At 43.4% G+C, this 22,463-nt stretch overlaps 1 protein-coding gene across 1 annotated transcript; it reads right to left on the bottom strand.

The window, feature by feature from the left end:
* Window positions 1–2,539: 2,539 nt before the first annotated feature.
* Window positions 2,540–21,854, bottom strand: LOC115408263 (zinc finger protein 771-like). Its single transcript, XM_030118913.1, has 3 exons — window positions 21,634–21,854; window positions 12,901–13,197; window positions 2,540–3,986 (listed from the first exon to the last, which is right to left on the bottom strand). The coding sequence occupies exons 1-3, from the start codon at window positions 21,803–21,805 to the stop codon at window positions 2,983–2,985; spliced, it is 1,473 nt and encodes a 490-aa protein (XP_029974773.1). The 5' UTR covers window positions 21,806–21,854; the 3' UTR covers window positions 2,540–2,982.
* Between the last annotated feature and the right edge of the window lie 609 nt (window positions 21,855–22,463).

The raw sequence follows: 22,463 nt of genomic DNA, 5'->3' as shown, positions 1-22,463 counted from the left end.
CCCTCTTGGACGGTGTACTATTCGTGCGCTCCTCATGATCGTCACTGGTGGCAGCATGGCTAGCGTTGGTTAGCCGTGGGTTGGAGGCCACATGTGCTGCTTCCCCTCCAATTGGCCAGTGGTGGTGGTTCCCACACGGTGAGTATTGGCTTCCAGCTGGTAATGTCTTGTAGGATAGAGGGTAGTTGGGGTTGCCGTGCTGCCGCTCCCTCTCCCGGATGTGGCTCTGCTACTTTGCTGGCATGGTGATGTTGCATTGGCTGTGCAGGTGGCGTATGCCCCCTTCCCTCAGCTTCTCACACTGGCCTGTCTTGTCCTCCCGAGCCGCGCTCTTGGTGTCGGCCCGGAGCCTGTAGCTGGTGATGACCCTTCCCCAGGCTTTGTACAGACCCTGCTGTTGTGGTCGGCGACCTGTTTGGCCAGCCTGCAGATTGTGTACCTGCAGGGGCCTCACGGTGCTGACGGGCACCCTCTCCTGTTGGACTCCCCCACCAGGGGTGTGGTACCTCCATGGGGGAACTGTGCATTTGGGGTGGCTTACGGAAGCGACCCACTGTCCACGGAGTGAGCTTAGTTTCCTCTGCTTCTTGGGTTGTTCCACAGCAGGCGATGGCACTTTCTCAGCAGGAGGGATCTGCTGTTTCAGCGCGGAGGCCGGTGGGGCACCCCCGCCCTTGCTATCTCTGTTCTGTCCTGGCGACTGAGGGGCCCGACTCGCTGCTGAGCAGCTGGTGGATGGTTCCCCCAACACAGCAGCCCGGCTCCGCAGGCGGGCGACCGGACCAACACGCCGGCCGCCCCTGGCCGTCTTCAGGTGGGTCAGGTAGACAAGCTGACTTCATGCAGCCTCCCGGCGAGTCAGACGCCTGGGTGCTGTGACAGGCGAGGCCGACTCTAAGTGCCTCTCTGCTGGGGAAAGGAGCTCCACAACGTTCCCATCCGAGCTAATTGTGGCTAAGTCAGCGAAAACTGTCAGCTGACCCACCTGAAGACGGTAGAAGAGCTGACTTTATGATAACACTGGCGATGGATGAAAAAATATAGCCGAAATGAACGATTTTGCAGACATTATGTCCCGCGCTGAAGCTCCCTTGCCGTGGCCCCCACTAAATCGGTTGGATCTGAATAACTTCTGGAGGACTCCGAGCTGCACCATGTTTGTCTGAGTGAGTATATGAGCATGCACACACCTATAAATAAGGTCCAGGTGTCAAAAAACTGGAGTTGCCCTTTTGATGTACTCTGTCAATCGCACTAACTCCATACATTGTATTTTGTGAATAAAGTTATTGGAGGAAAAAAACACAAGTACAGTGCACCGCGAGGGTCAGAGTAGCTCAACAGTCGCTGGGCAGAAATTGTGGACAGCATGAAAACAGAAGGCCACATGCAATTCTGAATTTTCTGTCAGCCACTGGAGGGTGTGGGGTTTTGTTTAACAGGCCAAATTATGCTTAAACTGCCACTGGCGCTTGGTGGGTGTTACTTTTACTCCCTGGTGCCAGCACACAGAGGAGCAAAAAAATCATAAAAAAAGCACATGAACATGAAAAACAGGAAAGTTCATAACAAACTTCATTGAGCAGGTCAGGGGCAAAATGGATATTAGAAAAGGCACATGATGAAGGAATGTCTGCAAAGGTGGGTTGTTGGTGGAAAACACAGTCATATAAGCTGGTTTTTCAATTTCACAGTCGCGGGACCACAGCTTTGGAACCGTCTCCCTCTGAACATCAGGTCTGCCCCCTCAATCGAAATTTTTAAATCACAGCTTAAAACCCACCTTTTTACATTGGCCTTCAACACAACCTGAACCAGACAGTGTGCCTTATATTTTTAAATAGTTTTATTTTTCTTTCTTTCCTTCTTGTATGTTATATTTTAATGCTTGTTTAAAATTTGTGCAGCACTTTGGGCAGCGGCTACTGTGTTTTAAATGTGCAATATAAATAAATTTGACCTTTGACAAATCCAAAAATGCTTTTTACAAATCAGAAAGTGTTTTAATGAAAGTTGTATTTTCTCATGTGTCCCAATTGTTTCAGCCAGAGGCTTTAGACTGACCCCTCACAGAGATAAGAGGTGTGGACAACGATATAAGTTGTGATTCAACATTACATTATTTATGAGGATGGCTTGCAACAGATCAAACAGATATGCAAGGTATGTTTGTGGATCGGGTATCAAGTTCGCGGTCCAGGTGCCCCCTTTTAAGTTTGAGCACTTGCCCCTCCAAAGGTCGCTGCATGACCCTGTATTTCAGTTATGCTTTGTTTGTATTATTACAATACTCGTATAAAATTCAATTTAAAAAAAAAAAAATTCTTTTGAAGTTCAGTTGACTTCATTGCTGTTTCTGTGAAGCGACTGTATGTTTTTGTTTTCAGCACATGACTCACACATCTTAAGTGCAAAACAAGTGAAACGCATTATAAATATGTAGGGAGATTTTTTTCCCCAACATCGCTTTGAAAGAGTAAAAAGTTAATCATTCGTGCTAAATAAAACACTGAATAACAACACACTGGAGTCATATCAACATTGTATTTAATCAAAGTTCACATCTACTCATGGAAAATTTGTCATGCATTTTTTTTTTCTTTTTTACAAATCATAAAATAAAAAATGGTTGTTACAAATATATAAAAAATTAAATGCGGTACTCAAGTTCATGATCCAACCAGGGGAATGTTTATCAGCCCTTGTGTCGGTCAACATACCTGGACAATAAATTGATTCAAATTTTCTCATTTTTCTCACAAACCAGAAAAAGAAAACTTATTGAAGCACAGTCTCAACTGTTTAAATCAGGAATGTTTCCATTAAACTGGACCTTGTAAGTTTGTGGTCAAGCTAGACTTCCTGAATGAGATCTTCCTCAGCGTCTTTCATAACTTCATCTATTTGTGGAATTTCATGTGGCGTCTCAATGAACAAAGTATATTGAAACTTTTGCCACAAGTTTCACAAGAATACGGCTTCTCACCTGTGTGTGTTCTCTTGTGGACAGACAAAGAATATTTGTTCCTGTAACATTTGCCACGTTTCACAAGAATACGGCATCAAACCTGTGTGAGTTCTCTTGTGGACAGACAAATAATATTTGTTGCTGTAACATTTGCCACATGTCTCACAAGAATATGGCTCCTCACCTGTGTGAGTTTTCTTGTGGACAGACAAATAATATTTGTTACTGTAACATTTGCCACACATATCACAAGAATAAGGCCTCTCACCTGTGTGAGTTCTCTCGTGGCTTGTCAAATAACTCCGTCGACTGAAACTTTTGCTGCATGTTTCACAAGAGAATGGCTTCTCACCTGTGTGAATTCTCTTGTGGATCAAAAGATAACTTTTCTCACTGAAACTTTTTCCACACGTTTCACAAAAATACGGCTTCTCGCCTGTGTGAGTTCTCTTGTGGTTCAAAAAATGTCTTTTTTGACTGAAACGTTTACCACATGTTTCGCAAGAATACGGCATCTCACCAGAGTGACTTCTCATGTGACGCGACAAACTACTCTGTAGACTGAAACTTCTCCCACATGTTTCACAAGAATATGGCTTCTCACCCGTGTTATTTTTCACATCATGGACTTTAGTGTCCTGAGAGAGGATCTGCTGAGTGTCTGGAACTTCTTCTGGTTCACTCAGGTCACTTTGCTCCAGAACCAAATTTAATCTACTTGGTAGCTTCAGTATGAGTTGCTCTCCCTCCTGGCTGATACCGAGTTCCTTGTTCTTTTCAATCTGTGGAGGTTCTGGTTCCTCCTTTTCCCCTTTAAACTGGAGAAGTCCTGGTTCTTCTGGTTCCTCTTTGATCTTTGGAGATTCTGGTTCCTCCTGTTCCTCTTTAAACTGGAGAAGTCCTGGTTCTTCTGGTTCGTCTTTGATGTGAGGAGGGTCTGGTTCTTCCTTATCTCCACAGGCGTTCGTTTCCAGTTTAAAGAGCTGCTTCTCGCTGTGGTCATGGTGCTGTGGGAGCTCTGGAGGAACAAAAAAGTACAAGATGAAAGGTCAGTTCCATTACTTCCAGAGTTCCAGGATAAAAGGGCCGGAGGACTCGAGTGATAAAACCAAAAACTTTCAATGAAATTTCAAAAATAATATACAATTGTTATTTGTTTCTTTTTGTGAACCTCAAGCTGCTGGGTTAATCATTAGTTTTTGGAATAGGTTTTTCTAGGTGAATATATCACTGATCTCTAATCTTCTGTACCTGAGATGAAGTAATCATGAAACTTCCTGTTTTTAAATGCTCTCAGGAAATGCTTCTTCAGAAAACAGGTTATAGTTCAATCAGTTGTTGAAACATTCATGACATGGAAATTCAAAGTTTAAAGTTGCTCAAATTTAAATATTCATCAAATATATACTGTTTCTTGAGCTCCGTCCATATAGAGCTCGGTGAGGAGCTCAGTCACCAGGGAGGAGCTCGTCTGGGGACGGGGAGGACTGGGCATCCCAGCTTGACTTCTGCTCCCACAACCTGACCCCAGACAAGCAGTAGAAGACTGATGGATGAATATATATTAAATATATAAATATATTAGCTCTGATAATCAAGTTCCCAGTCAACACAATGAGAAAAATATGTCGGAAAAAAAATGACTGATTTTTTTTTTTTGGGGGGGATTTATTTATTTCATTCATTGAAATAAAACAAAAGGTGAATACAACATACTTGCATCTACATACTTCAGCACAGATATGATGAATGAAAAGGTACAGAAAGAAGCAAAAGCTTATAATATCTGCCACTTATCAATTCAGAATCCTTTAAACTTCCCATGTGCACACTGCATACAATACATCACAAAGACACAAGTTGTCTTCATACAACACAAATTTCAAAGATGTCCTACATGGCGGCTTTGTATCTATTCATTAAAATTAGTTTCACACTCTTTAAAACAATGAATGGATTTTGAGGTTTTGATTTCACATTCCATAGATTAACACCCTGGACTGAGATACACCTTTACTTTGGTTTGGTTCTAAACTTTGGTTTACAAAAAAAATCAGTTCCTCTTAAAGTATACTTACTTTCCCTCTTTTTGAATCTATTTTGCAGGTTTTCTGGTAATATTTTCTAGTGAGCTTGATACGTACATTTGAGAACGTTAAATTCAACTAATTCATTAAATTTTAATGTTCCTAATTGTATAAAAATTGGATTTGTATTAGCTCTGTATCCACTTCCATTTACAACACGAAGAACACGTTTCTGTAGAATGCAAATTGGATCAATGTAGGTTTTACAAGCATTTCCCCACACTTCAATACAATAAGTCAAATGTGGAATAATTAAGGAATTATACAACAGTAATAAAGCATTCTTATTGAGAGACTCTTTAACCTTGTATAACACAGCAATAGTTTGGGATAATTTTGTTTTGACATGTTCTATGTGTGATTTCCATGTTAAATGTTCATCAATTAAAACACCCAAAAACTTGATTTCATGCACTCATTTGATCTCTAACCCTTGAATAGAAAGTCTTGCACCACTTTATCTTTACAACTAAAGACCATATATTTTGTCTTGTTAATGTTTATAGTTTGTTAGCATTAAACCAGTGTAATACTTTCTGAAACTCATTTTCCACGGTTTCTAACACCTCATTTATGTTTTTTCCCCAAGTAAAACAATGTGGTATCATATGCAAATAAAATAAATTTCAGTACATTTGAAACAGACACAATATCATTCACAGAGGAAAAAGAGAATTGGTCCAAGGACCGAGCCCTGGGGTACCCCACAAGTTATATTGCAAAAGTCAGATTTTGTGTCATTAACTTCCACAAACTGACTTCGATCTTTTAGGTAACTTATGACCTATTGATGTGCTACCCCTCTGATACCATATTTAGACAATTTTTGCAGAAGTATCTCATGGTCTAATGTATCAAATGCTTTCTGAAGATAGACAAAGATGCTTACTAAAAATTGCTTATTGCCCATAGCATTGGTGATTTCTTCAGTGAGCTCCATTAATGCTGTTGCAGTTGAATGATTTGCACGAAAAACCATACTGGCTGTGACTTAAAATTTTGTATTTTTCAATAAATTTATTCAGTCTAATCACAAACAATTTCTCTAATACCTTTGAAAATTGTGATAGCAAAGCCACGGGCCTGTAATAAGAAAAATTATTTTTATTACCTTCTTTAAAAAGTGGTATTATTTTAGCTACTTTCATATGATCAGGAAATAGTCCCATGGTAAATGATAGATTACCTATATACGTAAAAGGTTCAATAACAGCATCGATAATGTTCTTTATCAGCAGCATATTCATATCTGTATAGTCGTTGGATTTTTTTGTTCGCTAATTTATTCATAATTGACAAGATTTCGTTCCCATGCACTCTCTCCAGAAAAATACCGTTTACATTTTCTGCTATATTACAATCATTGTCTATGTTTACCTTTGGAATATGCTGTGACAGAGAAAATTATAATCAACATTCTCATAAAACTGATGATTTCATTTCAAATATCTCCTGCAGAAATACTAAAAACTGTGATCAAACTAGGAGTGTACAAAAAAATATCGAAATGGCAATATATCGCAATACTGGGCCACCTGATATCATTTTGATTTATCAGTTCTCAAAATCCATTGTTTTCATGAAAATAGAGACCTGTGTTCCAGAAGGGCTGTGAATACAGTAGAACTTCTGCACCTCACTGGGCCTTGCTGCATGCGAGGCAGTGATGGTGTCTGAGGGAAGTAGAAGCCAGCTTGGTTAACACCATTACAATGAAGATCTGTAAACACCTAGGCAGATGAGATTTTGCCTCATTTCTGACCCCTCTTGCAAGAAATCACGATTTTCCCCCGGGTCTCCATATTAGTATTTTTGACAGGTGGCACAATAACGGGGCACGTGTGATTGGAGACTTATATGACAATTTGATGTTAATGACTTTACAACAACTGCAGTCCAAATTCAGCATCCCTAAAGAACATCACTTTGGCTTCCTTCAGATCAGACACTTTGTTGGATCTAAGACCCTATCCCCTCCTGGTCTGGTCATGTGCAATAGGAGTGTGACAATATCTCGATATGGCGATATATCGCGATATTTTGTCTCCTGAAACAGGTCCTTCTAAATGTGCATTATTTGTCTGTAATGTACCGATAAACATTACTTTCATATATGTAAGATGGCGCCAGCCTGTGCGGCTTGCTGTCTGCCTGCCCTGCTGTACCTGCTCCTTACCGCTGCACTACTCTGCCTATTCTCCCAAGACTCTGCTGCCGTGTTGGTGTATGATCGCCAATCGCTCCTCAGCCTTAAATCGTAAAAAAAAGCACACCAGAAGCTTCATCTTGACGACCAAACATGGACTCTCACTCCTCACCTGCGGTCTGTGCCAGCTTACCTCCTGCGTGCACCCGCCATCATCCCACGGAGGAAACGTTCAAGGAGACGCGGAAAAAGAGCTGGAACCCTGGTGAAACTGAAGGCTCTGAGACCATCCCGCCATAGGATCCTGTCTGTCATGGCAACCACGGCGCCCGCAATTCTTCCAGCCCTTTGCTCCTGCTCGTTCGGACGCCTGCTGTCTCCATCCGCTACATTTGACCATCGTCGCTGCTGCTCCCGGACGTCCTGAGGCTGCAGCACTGCTCATCGGACTTTGCCGCCGGGTTATCGGGATTATCCTTGACTTCCGTATTTACACCAGCGGAGAAACAGCTGGCCTACAGCCGCCGGCGGAGCCGCACATCACGTGATCACAGGAGGTGGCTAAGACCAATCCCATTGGACACAGCTGACACGAGCGCAGTGACGTGATCACTAGGTGGTGTACGAGTCAAAATAAAAGCCTACCTCACATACAGTTTATCTGATTCGGGTGACCCAGCCCGTTTTAAGGAAATATCCACGGAATACGGAGGATTGGATCTACATCGCTCTCTGCAATACAGCCATCGATGGCCCCGACTGGCTCTCTCTGACACCGGCTGTCCTGGTCCAGTTCCTTGTCGCCGCCCTGCGTGGATCCAGCGGCGGGGCTGCGTAAAGGAGAATCTTCACTCGCTCTGTCGTGCTGCTCCTCTGTCACCCGTGAAATCCATGCCGGTGCACGCAGCTCTGTTGAACGCTTGTTCGATCTCAAATAAGACATTGGTCTTGTGTGACTTCATTTCCACGCACGATCTGGATTTCCTCATAGTCACAGAAACCTGGCTTAGACCAGGTGACAACAGTGCTTTTTCCGAGCTCCTCCCCCCTGGCTACTCTTTCCTGAGCGCACCGAGACTGAGGCTGTGTTCACACCAAAGCATTTGGCTCGACATAAATGACGTGGTGGAGCCGGGAGTCACAGTGTGAACACGTTTTTCAAGTTGGAGCAACCTACTTGCGGGTCCAGCCGGGGCCGCTTCGAGGAGGAGGTCCGAGGTCAACACCGGCTCGATCTAGATGCGGTGAGAACACGGTCGCTCCCCAGGTCCAGCCAGCTTTCCTCGTTTCCCACACTTTTGTCCGTGTGAGGCGTCCGTAACGCTCGACACGAACTGTTATTCTGAGCGCGTACGTCGAGCACGTGTCAGTACAATTCAGTACAATTAAGTCTGTGACAAATCCCTCAGATAATGTGTTGAAAAATGTGCCTAAATCTACCTGTGACGCATTTCTCCATCACTTTACTGACAAGGTGGCCTCTGTCAGACAGAGCATCAGCAACAGTAGTGTTGCAGCTACTGCCCCACCTTCTGCCCCTGCTGTTGTCTTGACTGTGTTCGAGCCAGTGTCACTCTCTCAGCTCTCTGATGTGATTCAAAAGTTGAGACCAACAAACTGTCCCCTGGACATTGTCCCATCTAGAGTTTTAAAACAGGTTTTTGACACAGTGGGGCCATGTCTACTCTCATTTTTCAACACCTGCCTGAGGTCAGGGTCTGTTCCAGCTGTTTTTAAGCAGGCTGTGGTCAGGCCACTTATCAAAAAACCTAACCTAGACCCAGCAGTTCTTTCAAATTTCAGACCCGTGTCCCATCTGCCATTTCTCTCTAAAGTACTGGAAAAACTGATTTTCTTACAATTACAGTCATTTATGGATCAGAATCGCATTTTTGAAAGATTTCAGTCTGGCTTCAGAACACACCACAGCACCAAGTCGGCCTTACTTAAAGAGATACTTCAACATTTTGGCAAATTGGCCCATTTAGGGCAATTCCCTCGACATTTAGAACAGCCGACTTACTTTTTTAGTGAGGGCGAGCTGTTGTTTATTCAGCGGTGGGTCTGAAGAGAGCTTCACGGCGGACATAATGGAAGTGGACGGTATATTTGCTTCCCTCGTCAAACTCATCAAATACACAATCCAACAACCCCAAAACACTTTGGTGGACACGTTATAATCTGCACATTCACAACGCTGTGAAACACCTACAAATAATATTGTAGAGTTACGACACTGAGGCAAATACTGGGAACTACTTTTTCTTTTGAAATCACTATGCCCAGACGCCATATTTAGTAAGAAGTTCCGTCTTAGCAATCTTCACATAAACAACTCAATCTCGTAATTTTACATTAATATTTCACAGCGTGAAATATTTCACACGTGCGGGAGAGGCTCCAGCATCCGAGCTGATTGTGGCTAAGTTTGCACGGTCAGCACAGCGCGCCTCCACTGGGCACCGGAGCTACGCAGCCTCACGGCGAGTCAGACGCCCGGGCGCCGTGACAGCTGAGGCCGACTCAGAGTGCCTCTCTGCTGGGGAGAGGAGCTCCAACGTTCCCATCCGAGCTAATTGTGGCTAAGTTAGCGAAAACTGTCAGCCGACCCACCTGAAGAAGTAGACAAGCTGACTTTATGATAACACTGGCGATGGATGAAGAAATATAGCCGAAATGAGCGATTTTGCAGACATTATGTCCAGCGCTGAAGCTCCCTTGCCGTGGCCCCCGCCAAATCGGTTGGATCTAAATAACTTCTGGAGGACTCCGAGCTGCACCATGTTTGTCTGAGTGAGTATATGAGCATGCACACACCAATAAATAAGGTCCAGGTGTCAAAAAACCGGAGTTGCCCTTTAAATAAGACTTCTAATTTTTTGCGGCTCCAGACAGTTTTGTTTTTTGTTTTTTTTGGTCCAATATGGCTCTTTGAACACTTAAGGTTGCTGACCCCTGCCCAAGTCCATCTAATGCAGCTCCAGTTTTCACACCGCCCACCAACCATCTCAGCCAGACAGTCAGTAATCTTGGTGTGACTTTGGACAATGATCTCAGACTCAACAAACAGACTCTGTGGTCAGGGCAAGCTTTTTTCAGCTTTGCCAGTGCACCGTCTACAACTTGTGCAGAATGCAGCCGCCCGCCTCCTCACCAACACACGCAAACATGACCATATCTCCCCCGTGCTGTTCTCTCTACACTGGCTCCGGTTCAGTTTAGAATTCAGTTCAAAATCCTTCTGTTTGTCTTCTGCTCCATCCATGGCCTTGCACCTCCGTACCTGTGTGACCTCCTGACTCCAAACCAGCCCAGCAGAGCCCTGCGCTCCTCTGATCAGCACCTCTTGGTGGTCCCTGAGTCCAGGTGTAAACAGTGGGGCGATCAGGCCCTTGCAGTGGCCAGGCCCAAACTTTGGAACTCTCTGCCTCTGGAGTTACGCTTCATCATGGACATGTCCCTGTTCAAGGCCAGGCTAATGACTCATTTGTTTAGGTCAGCCTTTGACTGTTGAGATTTTACTTTCTGTAATGAACTGACACATTTCATATATATATTTTGTTTTTAACTCATGTTTTTTACTCATGTTCAGCACTTTGATCAACCTGGGTTGTTGTAAAGCACCATATAAATAAAAGATTGATTGATTGATTGATGTTGGATTAATTACACACAACTGAAGTAGTTAAAGCCTTTTATTGTTGTAATATTGATGATTTTGGCCAAAAAGTTAAGAAAAGCCAAAAATCCCTATTTCAAAAAATTAGCATATTCCATCCGACCAATAAAAGAAAAGTGTTTTTAATACAAAAAAGTCAACCTTCAAATAATTATGTTCACTTATGCACTCAATACTTGGTCGGGAATCCTTTTGCAGAAATGACGGCTTCAGTGCGGCGCGGCATGGAGGCAATCAGCCTGTGGCACTGCTGAGGTGTCATGGAGGCCCAGGATGCTTCGATAGCGGCCTTAAGCTCATCCACAGTGGGGGGTCTGGTGACTCTCAACTTCCACTTCACAATATCCCCACAGATTCTCTCTGGGGTTCAGGTCAGGAGAGGTGGCAGGCCAACAGAGCACAGCAATACCATGGTCAGTAAACCATTTACCAGTGGTTTTGGCTCTGTGAGCAGGTGCCAGGTCGAGCTGAAAAATGAAATCTTCATCTTCATAAAGCTTTTCAGCAGATGCAAGCATGGAGTGCTCCAAAATCTCCTGGTAGCTAGCTGCATTGACCCTGCCCTTGATAAAACACAGTGGATCACCACCAGCAGCTGACATGGCCCCCAGACCAGCACTGACTGTCGGTACTTGACACTGGACTTCAGGCATTTTGGCATTTCCTTCTCCCCAGTCTTCCTCCAGACTCTGGCACCTTGATTTCCGAATGACATGCAAAATTTGCTTTCTTTCCAAACAAGTACTTTGGACCACTGAGCAACAGTCCAGTGCTGCTTCTCTGTAGCCCAGGTCAGGCGCTTCTGCTGCTGTTTCTGGTTCAAAAGTGTCTTGACCTGGGGAACGCGGCACCTGTAGCCCATTTCCTGCACACGCCTGTGCACGGTGGCTCTGGATGTTTCTACTCCAGACTCAGTCCACTGCTTCCGCAGGTCCCCCAAGGTCTGGAATCGGCCCTTCTCCACAGTCTTCCTCAGGGTCCGGTCACCTCTTCTAGTTGTGCAGCGTTTATGCCACACTTTTCCTTCCCACAGACTTCCCACTGAGGTGCCTTGATACAGCGCTCTGAGAACAGCCTATTCGCTCAGAAATTTCTTTCTGTGTCTTCCCCTCTGGCTTGAGGGTGTCAATGACGGCCTTCTGGACAGCAGTCAGGTCGGCAGTCTTACCCATCATTGCGGTTTTGAGTAATGAACCAGGCTGGGAGTTTTACAAGGCCTCAGGAATCTTTTGCAGGTGTTTAGCGTTAACTTGTTGATTCAGATGATCAGGTTAATAGCTCGTAGAGAGTACCTTTTCATAATATGCTAATTTTTTGAGATAGGGATTGTTTGTTTTTCTTTACTTTTTGGCCAATATCATCAATATTAAAACAATAAAAGGCTTGAACTACTTCAGTTGTGTGTAATGAATCTAACATATATGAAAGTCTAATGTTTATCAGTACATTATAGAAAATACTGAACTTTATCACAATATGCAAATCTTTTGAGAAGGACCTGTATGTAATGCCAGTTCTGTGGGTGACAAACTGCATGTCTCGCTTGAGTGTACAAATAGATAAATAACTGCTGTAAGAGAAAATATTTTGTAATATATTATAGAAAAAAACCCTCCATGTACAAGGTGATTTGTTTATTTCTGTCCAAAAACATGAGAACTATTTGTAAATTGGGTGCCTTGTTTTAAAAGGGGTTCTTCCTCTTTTTCGTTGAAGTGTATGTCTTTCTGTTTGTCAGTAAGCCGTTTGTGCTTCACACAATAGACATGGTGAAGAGGAAACAAAGAATGAAATGAAATGAAAAAAAAAAAATAAAAACGCTATGGTAATAATTACCGTTGGGAATTTTACCGCGGTTTACCATTTTACTGGTAACCATTACATCCCTATCTGACCTCAACCCAAGTTTCTCCCCAGAGACACAAATCCTGCTTCAGCCTGTGGTGGATAAACCAAACAGCCAGAATGACTGAGATCCTCCACGAGTCACATTCACATGTTCAGTCAGACTTCTCCATACCTGTTCTGTACAAGTCGATTTGAGGATTCCATTTGATTTCCAGCATTCTGCGTTGACGGTCAATCTCCTCCTCGTACTGAACCACAGCTTTTTGAAACAGGGTGAATATCTCCTCAGCAGCAGCAGCTAGTCTCTGGGTGGTCAAGTCTCTCACAGAGTGGTGGGAATTGTCTCCTTCACCATCAGTAACAGTCACCTCAACAACATCCTCCTCCTCTTTAATGTGTGGAGCTTCATGTTCCTCCTGCTCCAGGCTGGAGCTCGTCTTCTGGTGACCAATGTGTTGCTGTAGACTCTCTGGAGGGAGACAAGACAAAGGTCACTGATGTGATGGATATGAAGGTTTTACAGTGATGGATGGATGGAACAGGACAGGATACATTTGAAATAGATACACTGAGATACAAAAACTCTGCTTATTTCTGTGGAAATAACAGCAGCTGTGGGTTTAAAAAATAAATGAGAAAGCAGTCTGGATGTAGCATGAACCTCTGAAACACTTTTCAGCTCTGAAACACTTGTGTGAATTAACATTGTGGACTCACAAGTTTCCAGTTTGACGTGGTTCAGACTTTCAGGCTGTGTTCACACCGAGCTGAGTCGAGCCAGGACCCCTTTTGGGAAGTGTGAATTTGTAAATCAGCCTCCTCATAAATAACTGAATCGTGTTCTCACCGGCGTCGAACCGAAGGGGCGTCAAACCAGACAGAAGCAAGTCGGGTGCCGGAAGGAAACGCGAAACTTGTTCCAAAATAAGTGATTTCAAAATAAAAGCTGTGTCATGTTTTTGTCTTAATATTCTATTTTTTACTTCTTCTGGTAGAAAACAGAACAAACAGTGATGTAGTCATTATACGCATTAGAAGAATGAACGGTTTTGTACCTCGTCTCTGCAGGAAAGTCAAACAACTCAAAAATTGCACAAAACAGCTTTGTGACCGGAGCGGCTCTGTGTTGCCAGATTGGTCGGGTTTCCGCCAAATCAAGATTCTTTTTTGAACACGTCTGGCGGGTTGATGAAATGATTATGTGTTTATGAAGTGTTTTTTTAATTATACAAATACGGTTTGAACTAGGGCTGAACGATATGGGCAAAATTTCATATCTCGATATCCATGCCAGATATCTCGATATCGATACGATATATTACAATGGATTCAGTGAAAGTTAAGCATTTTTCAGAAAAATAAAAACATACAGGGCATGAAATTCGTAAATAATTTTAACAGGCCATCCAATTTTTTTCAGCAGGTCCTCAGAAAATTTTAACAGGTCCTTAATTTTCAATTTTGTAAAATGCTGATCAAAAACAGGATCCAACGATACTTTTTCATTAAACTGTTGTATTTTGTTGTGCTTGTTTCGTTCTGTTTATATCTATTTGCTGCTCTGTATCTGGGATGGTAGATCTTCTTATGCTATATGGCCCACCCTAAGTTGCAAATTTATAAAATGATTTTTATTTATTTTGTTGCAGGTATGCATGTTGCTAATTGCAGATTGAAGCATCCCAGCTTTGACAAGTTCCTTTGGTGGTGGTGGCACATTAACCCCAGAATCCATACCAGCACAAATCACATTTCATATAATGTAGTTGTGCCCAATTGAAACAAAGTATTTTAGCTAAGATCCTGCTGATGGCTGTGAATGTTAGTGTAGATTCTGATTCTATTCAGTTCTTAATCTGACCAGGTTTTGTCTGTGTATGTATCAGACCCTGGAGGACCTCTCTCACTGATGTTCACTGATGTTCTGTTTTTGTGGCCATGCCTGCAGCTGTGATTGCCTCATTCAGGGGTGGAGAACTGTAGTATCGCAGTAAATCATTAACTGTTTCGGCAGATTTGCATATTTACAGTTACTACTGTTTACACCCATTGCGGTCATTGTGTTCTGAATTATTTGTTGTTTGGAGTTCACAGCAGCGCCTGAATCCAGCAGTACCTCCTTCAATCCAGCAGAGGGCGCATTGTGATCGTTTGATGCATAGTGCAGCATGAAGCACAGAGAAGAAGAATGTAAAAATGGAATCCCAGAGTTACGAGGCGTGTTGGTTATGATTGATTCATTAAAAGAGAAGCAACGCAATTTTATGATAAAAAAAAAAAAAAAGCCAACAGGCGGTAAGGACCTACTGATATGGCACCTAAACCGGCAGAGATTCGATCTCAATTGGTCCCCGCCGCCATTTTATAGAGAATTTCGCGCCCTGATAATACAAAAGGATTTTAAAAAATGCAGTTTTTTTTTTTATTTTTTCATGAGAACTCACTGCCACTACCACCAAATTCGTTTGTACAGATTCTGCAGCAGCCCTCTCTTCTGCTCTCATGTTGTTTTGGTTTCTCTGCTGCGTGTAGCACATGTGAGTGTGCGTCTCTGTCTCCCTCCTGCCCCTCCCTCTGATGTTTCTCATTGGCTGCCATCAGCTGTCAACCAGTAAACGAGGTTTGTGGTTGGCTGGCCTGACCTGTGCACGGGCAAGCTTACATGCAAGCAGGGGAAATCTTGATATCGTCGATTTTGAGAAACTAATGTCCTGAATGTTCATATCCCGATATCGATATGATAACGATATATCATTCAGCCCTAGTTTGAACGTGCATTTTCAACCGAGATGGCGGTTTGGCAGCTTTCTATTGAGTTAAATGGGTTTATGGTGGGATATCGACATATCTGGCAACCTCCTCCAGTGGACTGCAGAGGCACCGCAGACGGTGCTGCGGTGGTTCCGTTCTGCAGACGAGACACAGCCAGAAGAACGGTTGTTCTGTTGTACATGATTTTTCTGCAGACCATACAAATCGCCGACTTTCAGAAGGAAGCACAGACTCCGCCATGCTCGACGTGCGCGCTCAGGATAACAGTCCGTGTCGTGCGTTACGGAAGCCTCACACGGTCAAAAGTGTGGCAAACGAGGAAAGCTGGCTGGACCCGGGGCGCGACCGTGTTCTCACCGCATCTAGATCGAGCCGGTGTCGACCTCGGACCTCCTCCTCGAAGCGGCCCCGGCTGGAACCACAAGTAGGTCGCTCCAACGTGAAAAAGGTGTTCACACTGTCGCTACCGGCTCCACCACGTCATTTATCCCGAGTCAAATGCTTTGGTGTGAACACAGCCTCAGACCTGTTTTTTTCCAGCAACACTTGAACGCATCATTATTTACCATAAATATAGGAAAAGCTACACAAACCACAGTTATATTAAAGTGTAAAGCAAATAAACCACTTCATCCGTTTGCAGACACCACCAACACTGTTTCCTCTGTTTCTGAGACAGATCATCAGTTCAATGCTGTTATGCTGTATATGACCTTTGATATTTAAACTGCACCATCTAGTGGACTGTTCAAGAATTGTCAATTCAGTAAAATATCACTGTTTTCTGATCGACTGTTTTGTGATCTTTCAATAATTGATTGATACATTACTACATTATGACAGGAAACAATTGACAACAAGGAAGAGAGCACATTTAAATCAATAGTTTAGCTTTAAATTTCAGAAAAAGAACTAGACTCATAAAAAGGCTTTCATTTGAAATACTATTTTTATCACATTTCATTAAACTATAAACAATTTCAAGCACAAGTACCTTCCATTTGTAAAAGGGGCTGACAACTGATTAAATTAATCCAATCTATGTAAGTATTTATTATTAATTGTGGAGAATACACTCACTCTTAATCATACCATCAGCTGAAACTGAGGCTTATATCCAAAACTTTGGGAGGAGGAGGAGCAGTGGCATATTTACCGAGCACTGGGCCCTCATGCAGAATTCTTATATGTGCCCCCAATGCCAGAAATTATACATTTTTAAGACAAAAAAACCCCCCACTCAGATGAAGGTAAAAAAAATGCCCATAAAAGTCAAATATCTGTCAGTTATTAGAAATGTTCTTGTGTGGAAAAAAAAGAGAAGAAAAAAGAAAAGAGGATGAGCATTACAGCTCAGCTTCCTAACACAATGTGGTGACGGCGCACCAGAACAACACATTAAAAGCTCTTGATCATTTAAATACACCACAGCTCTGCCTGTCCCTGCTGACCTTACAGCTGCACCTTCCTGGCTTTTCTCTCTGCAAATTCGTCTATCAGAGTCCGGGCGGCATGAGGCTGAGCAAGTGCCTGCCAGGGGGAATCTGGTCTCCTGAGTACAGGAACTACTTGTGACACAGCTTAACTGCTACTAAGTAAATAAAATGTGTGGAAACGATCGTTCAGTTCTTCTTTTTTACTGAAAAAATGCTGCATCGCGTCATTGAACATATCACCACGTCCGGCCGGCTTTTTCTCACAACATGCAGAGACAACCTGCACTTCAGGGGCCCTTCTTCTTCTGTGGTGTCTGTGTAAAATAAGTTTGAACATGAAATCAGCACCCCTAGTGGCATGAAGTGCAAATGCAGTCATGGCCCCATTAGGTAGGTTCCCGACGTGTCACTGTAAATTATATGGGGGATTTCAAGTTGTGTCGCCGATATCCGCCGTCTGCCGGGGCCCTCCTACCAGCAACTAACCGGTGAGTACTCGGAAAGGGCCCCATGCGGGGGATTTTCGACACACTGTCGTTGCAGCGTCTAATGTAGCGCCTTTAATTTGTCATTGAAACTGACTGATGTCAGCTGTCCCTCGGGGGCCCCTTCAGCTCGGGGCCCTATCTGGGAGTGCCCCTCGATGTCATGTGCCCCAAGCAACTGCGTGCCTTGCATCACGCTAGTGACGCGTCTGAGGAGGAGCCATTAAAAAAAGAAAAAAACCATCTCTACCTGAAAAAACAATGTATGTATATTCCCGTTTTTGATGTGACAAAACAGCGCCGACTTTACCACTGTGCAAATATTGACAGGCTTCAGTGCTCTTATGATGCCTTAAAGCCGAGCCATCCACGCCAACAGACAACACGAAATAGTTAAAAATATCGCCTACATACATGACCTGTCGCCACTTTTTCATGTCATCCTGGAACTCTATAATAAGTCGCGGATGAGGCAGACTCGATCCATTTGTGTTTTTTTAAAGAGGTTTTCATTAATTCCCACAACATTTTCTTAGTTGTAAACACCGTGGCTGTGTTCCAAACTGCATACTTACCTACTACTCATACTAACTTATTGAGTATGCAGTGCGTTTACAATGGAAGTATGAGATTTTGAGTATGCGAGAAGTTCCCGGATGTACAGGACTGTCTCAGAAAATTAGAATATTGTGATAAAGTTCTTTATTTTCTGAAATGCAATTAAAAAAACAAAAATGTCATACATTCTGGATTCATTACAAATCAACTGAGATATTTCAAGCCTTTTATTATTTTAATATTGCTGATTATGGCTTACAGCTTAAGAAAACTCAAAAATCCTATCTCAAAATATTAGAATATCATGAAAAAGTATACTAGTAGGCTATTTAACTAATCACTTGAATCGTCTAAATAACTCGAAACACCTGCAAGTGTTTCCTGAGCCTTGAAAAACACTCAGCTTGGTTCAGTAAACTAAATCACAAGTATGGGGAAGACTGCTGATCTGACTGCTGTCCAGAGGACCATCATTGACACCCTCCATCAGGAGGGTAAGACACAAAAAGAAATTTCTCAAAGAGCAGGCTGTTCACAGAGTGCAGTTTCAAAGCACATTCACAAAAAGTCTGTTGGAAGGGAGAAATGTGGCAGGAAACGCTGCACAGCCAAGAGAGATGACCGCAGGCTTAACAGCATTGTGAAGAAGAGCCGCTTCCAGAATTTGGGGGAGCTTCAAAGACAGTGGACTGAAGCTGGAGTCCAGGTATCAAAAGCCACTGTTCACAGACGTGTCCGGGAAATGGGCTACAATAGCCGTATTCCCATGGTCAAGCCACTTCTGAACTCAAGACAACGGAAAAAGCGTCTGACTTGGGCGATGGAAAAGAAGCACTGGACAGTTGAAGAGTGGTCCAAAGTCCTCTTTTCAGACGAAAGCAAGTTTTGTATTTCATTTGGAAGTCAAGGCGCCAGAGTCTGGAGAAAGGCTGGAGAGGAGCAAAATCCAAGTTGCTTGAAATCCAGTGTGAAGTTCCCACAGTCAGCGATGGTTTGGAGCCATGTCAGCTGCTGGTGTTGGTCCACTGTGTCTCATCAAGTCCAGAGTAAATGCAGCTGTGTACCAAGAGATTTTAGAGCACTACATGCTTCCTTCTGCTGAAAAGCTCTATGGAGATGATGATTTCATTTTCCAGCATGATCTGGCACCTGCCCACAGTGCCAAAACCACCAGTAACTGGTGTACTGACCATGGCATTACTGTCCTCGATTGGCCTGCCAATTCCCCTGACCTGAACCCCATTGAGAATTTGTGGGGTATTGTCAAGAAGAAGCTGAAAGACACCAGACCCAACAATGCAAATGAGCTAAAGGCTGCTATTGAAGCATCCTGGGCATCCATAACACCTCAGCAATGCCACAGGCTGATTGCCTCCATGCCACGCTGCATTGATGCAGTAATTCGTGCAAAAGGATTCCCAACCAAGTACTGAGTGCATTAATGGACATTTTCAAATGTTTGATTTTGTTTTGCTGTTATAGTTTTGTATTTTTACTTGGTCTGAGGAAATATTCTATTTTGAGATAGGATTTTTGAGTTTTCTTAAGCTGTAAGCCATAATCAGCAATATTAAAATAATAAAAGGCTTGAAATATCTCAGTTGATTTGTAATGAATCCAGAATGTATGACATTTTTGTTTTTTTAATTGCATTTCAGAAAATAAAGAACTTTATCACAATATTCTAATTTTCTGAGACAGTCCTGTATACTGCATTGGCCAGAAATGTAGAGTATACATTGTGTGTTCACTACTCACACTAAAATTACCCAAGATGCAACGCGACAGACAGCGGTTGTGCCAGACAGAGCTTGCGCTGCCTGGCGGCCGGCGGGTGTGGTGGTGGGGGGGCTCGGGTAGGGGGGCAGGGCCCTGGCCCCGCGATCTGGGTCCGGCCCCGGAGGGTGTGAGAAACTCTGCACTCGCCGGCGGGCCCGCCGCTGGGGTGGCGCGCCGCACCGGGGGGCCGCCGCCGGACCTCCGGAACCGACTCGATGCGATGCCCGGGGCGGGCCCGCTCCGTAGGACCGCTGGATGAGACCGTCCTGCTGCCGAGCGGGTCGGCGGGGGAGCCGCTCGGAGAGGCAGGGGTGGCCGGCGGTGTGATCCGAGGTCACCCGCCGCCAAAGCCCGACCGGGCCTGGAGGCTGGGGCGCTGGGTCGGGGGAACCGACTGCAACGGCCACGGCGCTGGGCGCCGTGCCAGGCGGAGGGCCCCCCCATGGCGGGTCTGGTATTCGGACAAATAAACGACACACTCGGGCTCTAAACATCCACTTTGTCGCCTAATTTAAAAAAAAAATCTCAATGAAATCAAAATCTCAAAATCACCTGTGAATCCCATTACTGTATTGTGCGGTTCAGACACAGCTTTTTGTTTGCTCAAAAAAAGTTATTAATAAATTTTATTAATATTTTTATGAAAAAAGTTTTTCCTCAATAGCTCCCAGGTTATTGGGCCTATTGACTCCAAATCACCTGTGAATAACATTACTCTAGTGTCTCTTTCAGACACATCTCTTTGTTTTAGCTTTAAATATTGTTAAAAAAAAAAAAAGAGAAATGTCATATTTGAGCTCATTATCTCCCTGTTCATTTGACCTATATTGATTGAAAATCCCCATTAGCATAAGCTTTTCTTAATGGACTTTATTGGTCAGTTTTGCTTTCACTGACAGTATTCATGTGTCTCCTATTCATTATTAATAAGGTGAGTTGCGATCAACGTTTGTTTCGCAATCCTCTGTTTCGCTTTTACCGTAATGCAGAGAATATGTGCGCACCGCTTAATGACGTGTCGGCTCACTTCACTGTTTGTCAGAACGCCGGTGTTCTGTCAGATTTTGCTGCCTTATCAGATTTTGCTACCGTAGCATTTTCTGATAGACACGTCTATAAATTTTTGCTGCCGTGTCAAATTTTGCTGCCGCTGTTTTTTTCCATATAGCTTTGTCCATTACAGTTGTTTATCTAATTACCTAACCCTAGTTGTTTACCTAGCCCTAACCCTAACCCTTATCTAATTACCTAACTCTACTTAACAGTTCTCCGAGAGCTCACTGTCCTGCTCACGACGCTCACAGGACGCGAACTCCAACAGGGAGCAAATAATTATGGGCGCGACTTAAATGACGTGGAACCCATGCGCATAGCTGCAAAGTAGCCATTTCTGATGGGTAGCAAAATCTGACAGAGCACCGGCTCACATGACCGCAGTGGGGTTTTTTTGTTACTCATCCTAACTTTGTTTCCCCGAGGAAGCACAGTCTGTAACGATGTACCTTCTTTTATTCCCCTCTGCTCTGTAACATTTACCTCTCTCAACTCTGAAACGTTTGTGTGAACTTTCCAGTTTGACGTGTTTCAGACTTTGACCTGTTTTTCTCCAGCAACACTTGAACGCATCATTATTTACCATAAATATAGGAAAAGCTACAAAAACACAGTTATATTAAAGCCTAAAGCAAATAAACCACTTCATCCGTTTCCCGACACCACCAACACTGTTTCCTCTGTTTCTGACACAGATCATCAGTTTATCATTGAAGGCTGTGAACAACAACTGCAGCTGCAGCCTCGTTTCTTTCTGCAAGCTTCAAATAAATGTAACGATCCTCCGCAAACATTTATGTGTTCATTCTCACGTTTCAATACCTGTTCTGTGTAACTTGACTTGATGTTTCCAGTTGATTTCCAGAAGTCTTTGCTGTCGATAAATCTCCTCCTCGAACGGAACCACAGTTTGTTGAAACACGGTGAATATTTCTCCAGCAGCAGCAGTTAGTCGCTGCTTGATAAACTCTCTCAAAGCCTGAACTGAACTCATTGTTGCTGCACGAGGTGAAATGTTTCCTATGTGAGACACAACAACACAGCCGCCATGACTTCTTCTTCTTCTTCTTTTCCTTTCCGGCAGGCTGTACACATATACAGTGTAATGCTGCCCTCTGCTGTTCAAAGAATTACTCGCAAGTCTTTATATTCTCGGGTAAAGGTTGGTGGAAAGAAGGAATCTTACAATAGCCTTTTCTATGTCTCGCGAGTTTATTCCAAAGGCAAAGATTGAGTTGATTGAAAATACAGTCATTTTAAGCTTTGAAAGGTCTTTATACAAAGCTGCTCTTTCTGCAGAGTACCGATCACAAGATAAAATCACATGTGCAACAGTCTCTAATTTCCCACATTGACATTTCCCATCCGGGTGCTTTCCCAGTACTTTTAAACAAGCTGCAAGACCACAATGCCCCAGTCTTAATTTGGTTATTTTTACTTGATTAATTCTAGAGGAAAATGAAGCAAGCCTAGACTCCCGCACTGTGGGTTGACACTTGAAATAATGCCTTCCCCTGGTCTCTGTTTCCCACTCCCTTTGCCACTGTTTCTGCACAGCACTTTTGATTATACTAGAACACTCCATCTTCCCCAAACAGAGGTTGTACTCAATTTCCATACATAGAAGTGACTGCTTAGCAAGAGAGTCAGCT

The sequence above is a fragment of the Salarias fasciatus genome, chromosome 20, assembly GCF_902148845.1.
Source record: "Salarias fasciatus chromosome 20, fSalaFa1.1, whole genome shotgun sequence".
Classification (NCBI taxonomy): Eukaryota; Metazoa; Chordata; class Actinopteri; order Blenniiformes; family Blenniidae; genus Salarias; species Salarias fasciatus.
This window is presented reverse-complemented; position numbering and strand designations above follow the sequence as displayed.

Bases quoted from the DNA above. Each gene is read 5' to 3' on its own strand.
- LOC115408263 (XM_030118913.1), bottom strand. From the start codon at position 21,805: ATGAGTTCAGTTCAGGCTTTGAGAGAGTTTATCAAGCAGCGACTAACT. The intron at 13,198-21,633 runs GTATTGAAACGT...GTCTCCCTCCAG, and splicing joins AGTCAAGTTACACAGAACAG to AGAGTCTACAGCAACACATT. The intron at 3,987-12,900 runs GTATGGAGAAGT...TTGTTCCTCCAG, and splicing joins AATCGACTTGTACAGAACAG to AGCTCCCACAGCACCATGAC.